General features: G+C 54.9%; 1 protein-coding gene across 2 annotated transcripts; it reads right to left on the reverse strand.

Moving 5' to 3' along the window:
* Positions 1-1,615: 1,615 nt before the first annotated feature.
* pik3r3b (phosphoinositide-3-kinase, regulatory subunit 3b (gamma)) lies at positions 1,616-10,488 on the reverse strand. Of its 2 annotated transcripts, none has more exons than XM_057038760.1 (9): positions 10,013-10,488; positions 5,536-5,653; positions 5,359-5,457; positions 4,881-5,061; positions 4,591-4,716; positions 4,174-4,493; positions 4,024-4,098; positions 3,779-3,946; positions 1,616-3,146 (listed from the first exon to the last, which is right to left on the reverse strand). In XM_057038760.1, the coding sequence occupies exons 1-9, from the start codon at positions 10,125-10,127 to the stop codon at positions 2,948-2,950; spliced, it is 1,401 nt and encodes a 466-aa protein (XP_056894740.1). In that variant the 5' UTR covers positions 10,128-10,488; the 3' UTR covers positions 1,616-2,947. The 2 variants fall into 2 exon arrangements, with proteins under 2 accessions (XP_056894740.1, XP_056894741.1); XM_057038761.1 differs by lacking the exon at positions 10,013-10,488 and adding an exon at positions 7,639-8,687.
* Between the last annotated feature and the right edge of the window lie 165 nt (positions 10,489-10,653).

Genomic DNA, 10,653 nt, shown 5'->3' on the forward strand with positions numbered 1-10,653 from the left:
TGTGTGTGTGTGTGTGTGTGTGTGTGTGTGTGTGTGTGTGTGTGTGTGTGACCAGCTGCTCCAGGTTCTGAGCTATCAGAACTCTTGCTTTGGTCCAGAACCAGAACCAACTGTGACAGTTGTTTTATTTTTGGAAAAACCTCATGTGAAAGTTAAATGTGTTTTAGTCCTGATTTTAACATGTTTTAACATAAAAACTCTCTTCTGTCCCCAAATGAGGTCAAAGATGACGAAAGTTTGTATTTGATCAAAATATTCTTTATTTCACCTGAAGATGAAGCAAAGTTCGGCCTCCAAACAAACGAAAATTTACAACAAACCAAAGAAAAAGTGCTGAGTGGGCAAAAGGGACCTGCAGCCGGGCCGGGCCGGGCTGCTCCGGGCCCCCCGGGCTGCACCGGGCCGGGCCTCCGGCTGCTCCGGGCCCCCCGGGCTGCACCGGGCCGGGCCTCCGGCTGCTCCCTGACCACCAGCAACACACCTGCCATCACTCCTGAGCAACACAACCGTCGGCTGTTGCTCAGGTTCACAGCAACAAGAGACAAACTGGATTCTGCCGGAATCACCGATCAATAAAATCTGAAATATCAAAGTCAGAAACACCAGAAAGACGCAACAGTTGTTATTTTCAGACAACTTTTTTTAAACTTTTCTTCTTTTATACACAAAAACAACAGTCAAGAGTAGCAAACCTGCATGCTGGACGCATAAAGGAGGTAAAAGGGCGTGTGTGTGTGTGTGTGTGTGTGAGGGTGTGTGTGTGTGTGTGTGTGAGAGTGAGTGAGTGTGTGTGTGTGAGAGTGTGTGTGCGAGTGAGAGCGTGTGTGAGTGTGTGTGTGTGAGAGTGTGTGTGTGTGTGCGAGTGAGTGTGTGTGTGTGAGAGTGTGTGTGTGTGTGTGTGTGCGAGTGAGAGTGAGTGTGAGAGTGTGTGTATGAGAGTGAGTGTGTGTGTGTGTGTGAGAGTGTGTGTGCGAGTGAGAGCGTGTGTGAGTGTGTGTGTGTGAGAGTGTGGTGTGTGTGTGTGTGAGTGTGTGTGTGTGTGTGAGAGTGTGTGTGTGTGTGTGTGTGTGCGAGTGAGAGTGAGTGTGAGAGTGTGTGTATGAGAGTGAGTGTGTGTGTGTGAGAGTGTGTGTGAGAGTGTGTGTGTGAGAGTGAGTGTGTGAGTGCGAGTGTGTGTGTGAGTGTTCATTTACATTTTCAAACCCCGCCCGTCTCCCTGGCCGGGGGCGTGTCCCCTACACGGAGGTGTGCTGGTTCTGGGCTCCGATCAGGGACCAGGACCAGGACCAGGACCCGACCAAACCAGCCTGCAAATAAAACTCTGCAGAGCGGCTGCCGGCCCAAAGTACCGCAGTATCTGTCCTGTACAAAGTTCTGTGGTACGAGTCCGGTTCTGAAGAACAGGTGAAGCCCCGCCCACTGACACACCTGCACCGGGAGGAGGTGGGAACACCTGAGGAAGGGTGGCGGCCTCACCAACAGAAAAGGGAATATTGCGCGGCGACGGGCCAGAATCAAGAACTCTGAGGTCTTTAGATCATCTCAACCCGTTTTCTTAGTTTTGTCCCTGCTGAGTTTCCATAGTCACCTAAAAACAGCAATAACGTTTTGGATCTTATGGATTTAAACGGTTTATTTGGAATCGGACCCCACTGCCATTTGGACCCAGAACCACGGAACCGTTAGCTCATCTCCATGGACACATGTGCAAATATACAAAAGTACCGTGAACAGTGACGCCTGGACTTTTGGTAGCTTCATTATGTTCTTGTAAATCCCTAAGAAGAACCGGTTCACCGCTGTTAACTGAGCCGTTCCACCAGAACCTCCTGAGGCGGGCTGCTTCAGAACCGCGTCCAGCCAGCAGAGCATCTGAGACCCAACATGGAACAAGAACCAACTGGAATCTTTGGTCTAAATGCATCAGGGAGCAGAAAAATAAAGAGGACACGAACCTTCTGATACATAAACATCTGAGCAGGACACACGCGTGTGTGACGTCACGCGTGTGTGACGTCACGCGTGTGTGACATCACGCGTGTGTGACGTCACGCGTGTGACATCACAAGTGTGTGACATCACACGTGTGCATGACATCACGTGTCTGGTAGATGAGGTGTGCAATTCCAGAGCAGCCCTCCAGGGGGCGTCTGAAGATAAAGTCTCTGAGAAGCAGCTCCGACTGCCTGGAGCCAACATTAAACATCTGTCCAGAACATCTGGACGGAGCCACAGACGTGTTTCACAGAACGACATTCAACACTTCAAGTAGTCCAACGTTTGGGAATTCCCAGCTCAAAGTCTGTGCAGATACGGAGGTGGAAGCGGGAAGAGTGGAGGAGAAGCTTCCTGCTGATCATCAGAACACCGTTCCTGCTCAGTGGATCCCAGGGATCCACCTGGATCTCCTCCCCCGCTCATAGAACAGCCAGGCTCCGCCCCCTTCAGCAGCGGTCCACATCTCATGCTACATCGTTACTGCAGAACTCCGGGAAGAAGGAGTGTGGATGTCCGAGGTGGGGACAAAAGGGAATGTTGTGGTCTGAGTAGGTAGCAGCGCGTCCCTCCTGAGGCTCCTCCCTCACTCCTGAAGCTCCTCCTTCACCCCTGAAGCTCCTCCCTCACCCCTGAAGCTCCTCCTTCACCCCTGAAGCCCCTCCCCCAGTCCTGAAGCCCCTCACTCACTCCTGAAGCCCCTCCCTCACTCCTGAAGCCCCTCCCTCACTCCTGAAGCTCCTCCCTCTCTCACCTGCTTCACTTCACATTCACAAACATTGAAAAGGTCCTTGTGCAAATCCAGCAGTCTGAGGAAGAACGGTCCTCCTAAAAATAGAAAACTCCGCTGGCTGAAGTGTGTTGTAGCAAGTGTTTACATTTACGCTTCGCCAACATTCCCACCCCCTAAAAGGGGCGTGTCTTTTAAACGGCGTGGTGGGGGCGTGGCGGTTCATCTGCGTCCGGGGGGCATCTGTGCGTAGACGGGGTACGAGAGGCGCACGTTGAGCGAGTCGTTGTGCTGCACCAGCGAGGCCTGCTGGTAGTGGAGCACCAGCTCCTTCAGGCTGTTGTACAGGTTGAACGGCTCGGCGAACCCGAAGCCCCGCGGCGTGCTGAGGACCACGCAGTGCTTCACCTCCCCCTCCACACTGAGGACACAGACGAACAGCCTCAGATTAACCTCAGAACCAGCTCACACCACAATACTAACACAGTCACCTGATTCTAACACGGGCACCTGATTCCAACCTTGACCCAGTCACCTGATTCCAACCTTGACCCAGTCACCTGATTCCAACCCAGTCACCTGATTCCAACCAGTCACCTGATTCCAGTCACCTGATTCCAACCTGGTCACCTGATTCCAACCCAGTCGCCTGATTCCAACCTAGTCACCTGATTCCAACCTTGACCCAGTCACCTGATTTCAACCCGGTCACCTGATTCCAACCTGGTCACCTGATTCCAGTCACCTGATTCCAACCCGGTCACCTAATTCCAACCCGGTCACCTGATTCCAGTCACCTGATTCCAACCCAGTCACCTGATTCCAACCCGGTCACCTGATTCCAGTCACCTGATTTCAACCCGGTCACCTGATTCCACCCGGTCACCTGATTCCAGTCACCTGATTCCAACCCGGTCACCTGATTCCAACCCAGTCCCCTGATTCCAGTCACCTGATTCCAACCCGGTCACCTGATTCCAGTCACCTGATTCCAACCCAGTCACCTGATTCCAGTCACCTGATTCCAACCCTGTATCTGGACCTCCTACTCACACCACAGAGCAGGCGTAGCAACTCTTCTTGCTGCTCTCTCGGATGAGGAACGCTCCGTCTGGTTTCCCCTGCAGCAGCTCCTCGGCCTGCGTCCTGTTCAGGTCTCCTACGAACCAGCTCTTCTCATCGTGATGGGGCAGGTTCTCCTCCTGGCTCAGGCAGGAGCCTCTGCAGAGGACAGAGAGGAGCTGAGTAGAGAGGAGGGGAGGGCAGCCTTCCTCAGGACGGGCGGAGCATGAACTCACTCGTCGGGGTTCTCGTTCTTGATCCCCAACCAGTCGTTGATGCGTTTCTGACGAACTCCTTTGTGGTTGAGCCACCTACAGACAGGAGGGTGGATTCAGGGACGCTCTCAAAACACCTGTGACATCAGTGGAAACGGGCCGACTACTCACACCAGGTGCTGGTCCCTGATCTTGCGGAGCTGTATGAGGTCGGGTTTCAGGCTGTTCATCTTCTTGTCCGTCTCGCGGATGTCCATGGCCTGGGTCTTCAGGTCCTGCTCCAGGCGTACCTTGCTGTCGTGGATCTCGCTGAGCCGGGACTTCAGCTTCTCGTAGTTCACCAGGATGCGTTCCATCTCCTTGTCGTTGCATTCGCGGCAGAAGCGCTCGATGTGGTCCTTGCTGTAGCGCTCCTGCGTGTGACACTGCTCCTCGAAGATCTTGATGGTCTCATTGAAGGCTTCGATGGCCGTGCGTTTCATCTGGATCTCCTGCAGGCGGAGAAGGCAGCACGTGAGCAGGTTCTTACAAACAAAACACCCTCACAGAAAGCCCTCATGGCCAGGAGAAGAGTCCCTTCGGCGGTACCTGGGAGGTCTTGGTGTACTCCTCGTACAGCCGGTCGTACTCCTTGTTCCTGTCCTGGTACTGACAGTGGTACTCCTGCAGCTTCTTCCCCACAGCGTCAATGTTGTCCTCCTTCACCAGCTGGTCCTGGTGGGTCAAACACGACATTGGATGGACTTTACAGAAGTCGTTATGGACTCGGCACCTTCAGAGACCAGCGTTAAACCCTGATGCTACATCTGGGTAACTGGATCATCTGCTATCATCCAGATGTTGAGGGAATCTGGAAACGGCCGTGTGTGAGTGGGTACCTGCTGGAAGCGGGATATTGGGAACATGAGCTTGACGTCCAGTTTGGTGTTGTACTGAGCCAGAGACTCGTGTCGGTAGTGGCCGATCAGCTCCACCACCGAGCTGAAGGTCAGCGGGTCGGAGAAGCCGTACTTCCCGTCTCGATGGTAGATCTTTATCAGCTTATTATTTCCCCCTTTCCTGAAACACACGTGCAGGGAGGAGCATTGTTATGACATCACAGGTCCAGTTCTGCCTGAAGCTCTCCTCAAAAGCGAAAATCCAAATTCTGATGTTTTGCTGTTCATATCTGCTGAGGTCACATCCGACCCGGAGGCCGAGGCCGCAGCAGCGTTCTGAGGAGCGCGGCCACTGGGGGGCGCTATAAGCCTCAACACTTTCCCCTATGAGTGAGGCTGCAGGCTGGGTCAGCCCCAGGAGGAGGGGGGTATTTATCTTGGTAACCCCCCCCCATGTGCAGGTGAGGGTGGACGGTACCTCAGCGTGAGCGTGTAGTCCCCCTGCATCTTGGTGGAGGCGTCCCTCACCAGGAAGGTCCCGTCGGGCGTGTCTCTGAGCTTATCGTTCACCTCCTCCCTGCACATGGAGCCACACGCCAGCGCTTAAATACTGGGCCTCTCACTGAGCGAGACGGTTGAACAGGTGTGTGTTTACCTGGATATATCTCCCCAGTACCACTCTGCCTCCTGCAGGGAGCCTCCCCCATCCTTGGTGCCCCCTCCCACCCCCTCGGAGGAGGGCTGCTGGGGCCTCATGGGCTTGGGAGGAAGAGCTGGACGAGAGAAGGAAAAACAGAAGAGGATGCAGCTTAAACATGTTAGAACACACACACACACACACACACACACACACACACACACACACACACACACACACACACACACACACACACACACACACACACACACACACACACACACGTAAAGAACAGCTGAAGCTCAGAGGCACCGAGGATCCAACCTATTGATCATTGGCTGATGGATCAGTCCGACAAACTGATCACAACAAAGAGGTTTCATTTAGCACCGGAGTGAGTGTGTGTGTGAGAGTGAGTGAGTGAGTGAGTGACAGTGTGTGTGTGTGTGTGTGTGAGTGAGTGACAGTGTGTGTGTGTGTGTGTGAGTGAGTGAGTGAGTGAGTGAGTGAGTGAGTGAGTGAGTGAGTGACAGAGTGAGTGAGTGACAGTGTGTGTGTGTGTGTGAGTGAGTGAGTGACAGTGTGTGTGTGTGTGAGTGAGTGAGTGACAGTGTGTGTGAGTGAGTGAGTGACAGTGTGTGTGAGTGAGTGAGTGAGTGAGTGACAGTGTGTGTGAGTGAGTGAGTGACTGTGTGTGTGTGAGTGAGTGAGTGACTGTGTGTGTGTGAGTGAGTGAGTGAGTGAGTGACAGTGTGTGTGTGTGTGAGTGAGTGAGTGACAGTGTGTGTGTGTGTGTGTGTGAGTGAGTGACAGTGTGTGTGTGTGAGTGAGTGAGTGAGTGACAGTGTGTGTGTGTGTGTGTGAGTGAGTGACAGTGTGTGTGTGTGTGAGTGAGTGAGTGACAGTGTGTGTGAGTGAGTGAGTGAGTGAGTGACAGTGTGGTGTGTGTGTGAGTGAGTGACAGTGTGTGTGTGTGTGTGAGTGAGTGACAGTGTGTGTGTGTGAGTGAGTGAGTGACAGTGTGTGTGTGTGTGTGTGAGTGAGTGAGTGACTGTGTGTGTGTGAGTGAGTGAGTGAGTGAGTGTGTGTGTGTGTGTGTGAGTGTGTGAGCGCACCAACACACAAAGGACCCTCGGAGCACAAAGGCTCCACCAGTGCTGATGTCTCTCAAACATTTGTTCCAACATTCAGAGTTTCAGGTGAAATTGGTCCATTTGTCAACATGAACGTCTGGTCACTATAGTGACACACACACACACACACACACACACACACACACACACCACACACACACACACACACACACACACACACACACACACACACTCTTTTTGGTGCGATGAACAGTTTTGTGTCACAGTGAGAGCCTGTGAGACAAGGATCAATACTTGTGATCAGTGTGTATCATGTCCTGCACACCTGTTTAAGGTGACAGCCCCCCCCCCCAGAGAGCCCCCCCCCCCAGAGAGCCCCCCCCCCCAGAGCCCCCCCCCAGAGCGACTGTTGATAAAAAGCATTAAAACTGGAAATCAGCTGCTGAGAAGCAGGAGGGAACAAAGGGGACCGTCAGCGCAGCCTCCCCTCCCTCCCCTCCCTCCCTCCCTCCCTCCCTCCCTCCCTCCCTCCCTCCCCCCTCCCCCTCAGCAGACAAAGGAGCAGCACTTGGCCACACACACGTGCGCACACACACACACGTGCGCACACACACACACACTCATGCACAGGATCAGTTGTCATCACACTCAGAGTAACCGACAGCTCTTCTGAACAATGATGAGCATGCACACACACACACACACACACACACGCGCACAAACGCACACACACGCGCACAAACACACACACACACACACACAACACACACACACACGCACGCTGAGCAGCATCAAACTCTAGGAAGTCTTCCTTCCTTCTAAATGACATCAGGTCCAACCAACTCTGGAGGAAGCTGATGGACGTTTATGAGCTGCTGCAGCAACTTCCAGAACAACTGCAACAAAGGACAGAAGAAGAAGTGGGGAAGAGGAGGAGGGACACCTGCGGAGGTGAAGACGCCAGCACAGGTGCGTAAGGAAGGAGGGAGGAAGACGAGAGAAAAAGGTGAAGAACGCTGCGTCTTACCGTCCTCGAGCATCCTGTTCTCCGTTAGCTGCATGCTGTCACCCGTCTCAGCTGTTTCCCTCCTCCCTCCCTCTCTGCTACTCTCTCCTTTACCTCCTCCTCCTCCTCCTCTCCAGTCAGGCTGAGGAGAACGAGTGAGTGTAAGCTTAAAGGATGGACGAGACACTGGCTAATCCCTGGCAGGAGCCCCCCCGGCCAATCACAGCGCAGCCAGAGAGGAGAGGAAGAAAGGAAGAAAGGAAGAAAGGGAGGCGGGCTGGAGGCGGAGCCAGCGTGGTCTATAAAGGGCTGGTGGGACGCTGGGGGCGGAGCCAGCGTGGTCTATAAGGGCTGGTGGGACGCTGGAGGCGGAGCCAGCGTGGTCTATAAAGGGCTGGTGGGACGCTGGGGGCGGAGCCAGCGTGGTCTATAAAGGGCTGGTGGGATGCTGGGGGCGGAGCCAGCGTGGTCTATAAAGGGCTGGTGGGACGCTGGAGGCGGAGCCAGCGTGGTCTATAAAGGGCTGGTGCAGGCTCAGAGCCAGCCAGGAGAGCTGAGCACCAACAGGTGGAAACATCTGCACGCTGAGCAGGTCCAACAAGACCGCCACACCGACGGCATCGTCGCCCCTCAACACGCCAAGAATAGAAAACGACAGACTCGGCTCTGCATCGTGCCCAGTCGTCTCCATGGCAACAAAGCAAAAGAGGCCCATGTGAGCTGTGCTGCAGCTTCCTGCTGGTCGGCCTGGGAACCACTTCTGCTCACACTGACCATCAAAACAGGCAAAAGGCGGCGCTCCCTCCGCGGGTCACATGACCACGCGTGGACCCGATCCTGCTGCCGTCCGCCCACTCTCTGCACCACATCACAACTTCTTCGACCTCCTCTCCCCCTGCAGCCTCCCGGAGGCGAAACGTCCGGTCGGCACCTCAAATCTCCCAAAAAGACATTTTCCATCGAGAAAAACCCTCAGTCATTTTCCACTGAAAGATGAAACTAGTTATTTCTCCTCCTCTCTGTCCATCCCCGGGGGGACGCTGGTCCACACCTGCTAATCACCACACACACGCGCGCGCACACACACGCACACACGCACGCACACACACACACACACACACACACACACACACACACACACACACGCACGCACGCACACACACACACTCTTAAACCGTCACCGAGCTCGTTTCCAGTCCAGAGTAACAAATATTCTAATGAACATCTGCCAGATGCTCCTCCTGCCAGCGTCTCCGTCCATTTGCTTATTCACATCCACCCTTCAGGTGAGCTGAGACAAAGAGTCTCTGCAGGACACCAGACAAAGACGAGCTGAGCGTCGGCTGCCCGGATGGACGAGGACGAGGACGAGGACGAGGACGAGGACGAGGACGAGGACGAGGACGAGGACGAGGACGAGGACGAGGACGAGGACGAGGACGAGGACGAGGACGAGGACGAGGACGAGGACGAGGACGAGGACGAGGACGAGGACGAGGACGAGGACGAGGAGCTGCTGGTGCATCTGCGGTTCTGAGGAACAACCTGGATCATTTCTACACATGAAAGGTTCTTTGTGAGAAGGTCCAGGACAGTAAAGACTGTGAGACATTTACACCTACTGGTGTCCACTCAGCTGTGGCTCAGACACACAATGGAGAGAGACAGGACACGCTGCACCGGGCCAGGGGTCCAGGGGTCCAGGGGTCCAGGGGTCCAGGGGTCCAGGGGTCCAGGGGTCCAGGGGTCCAGGGGTCCAGGGGTCCAGGGGGCCCCCAGAAGGTCCACAGAGACACTGTTGCCTGAATGAGTTCTGGATCTGAAGCTCATGCAGACGAACATGGTGCTGCTGCAGAGACCATCTACAGGCTGAGAAGGTCTCATATCTGCACCCGGAGCCATTCAACCCCCCCGGGGGGACAATCACCCCCCCATGAACGAATGAATGAACGAATGAATCCTGGCACAAAGAGCACCGGCGATGCTGATTCACCACTTCATTCACGAGACAAGAGTCAGACAATAAAATGCGTCTAAATGAATCAGGTGGATGGAGAAAGAATCCAGAGGATCCCAGAGGATCCCAGAGGATCCCAGAGGATCCCAGAGGTTCCGTGGGAGGTCGGAGGAGCAAAAAGCAGCATTTCTGCAAAACACCGGCGCCAAACAGGAGGACAAACACTGATTAATGTTCGGAAGACGGTGTCATTTGGGCCGGCTCGTCCAAAATGGTTTAATTTACCATATGAATGTAGAATTAAGTATTTTTCTTTCATGTATTGCTGTTCCAGGACGTTAAAAATGCACCTATTCGGAAGAGCCTAAATCTCTGCTGGACAAACTTTCCAGCGGCTGTCCCGGCCCGGCCCGGCCCGGCCCGGCTCGGCCCGCTTACCTGGGGGCTGGTCCATCTCCAGATAGAATATGAGCTCGGTGGAGTAGGGCATGGTCACGTCCCTCCAGCCGCCGTCCTCCTCGGCTCTCTCCGTTGTCCAACCCGTGTTGTACATCGCTAACAAGCAGCGGACGTTCCTCTACCTGGGGACCCGAACGTCGAATATCGGACTTCCCGCTTCAGAGTCGCCGGGAGCCGCCGAGCGTCCACAGCAAACACCGAGCCGCCGCCGCCGCTGCCGCCGCCGACACGACAGCGAGTCGCGGCTCTTCATCAAGGCCCCGTCTGGGTCGAAGCTCCCACAAAAGCGCGTCTCAGCCGAAGCTCGAACCCGTCTACGCTTGAGGCCGCGGTGCCTCGGCCGCTCTCCCCGCGAGCTGCCGCCGGCTCGACGGCTTCATTTCAAGACCGGAACGGAGACGCAGGAGCTGCGGGCGCCGGACGGAACCATTCGGCCGCGGCTGCGGGGGCGGCGCGGACCCGCGTCGCGCTTTATATATGGTACCAATGCGCATGCGCAGGAGGCTAACAGGGAAATTACTATCAGCAACTCACCTGCCCGCGCGCACGTAGATGTGCTCTGAAATAGAACAGCTGTTGAGCACGCGCATACGACCACACTTCCTGAGGTAGCCTGAGCT

Source organism: Takifugu flavidus, chromosome 7 (assembly GCF_003711565.1).
Source record: "Takifugu flavidus isolate HTHZ2018 chromosome 7, ASM371156v2, whole genome shotgun sequence".
NCBI lineage: Eukaryota > Metazoa > Chordata > Actinopteri > Tetraodontiformes > Tetraodontidae > Takifugu > Takifugu flavidus.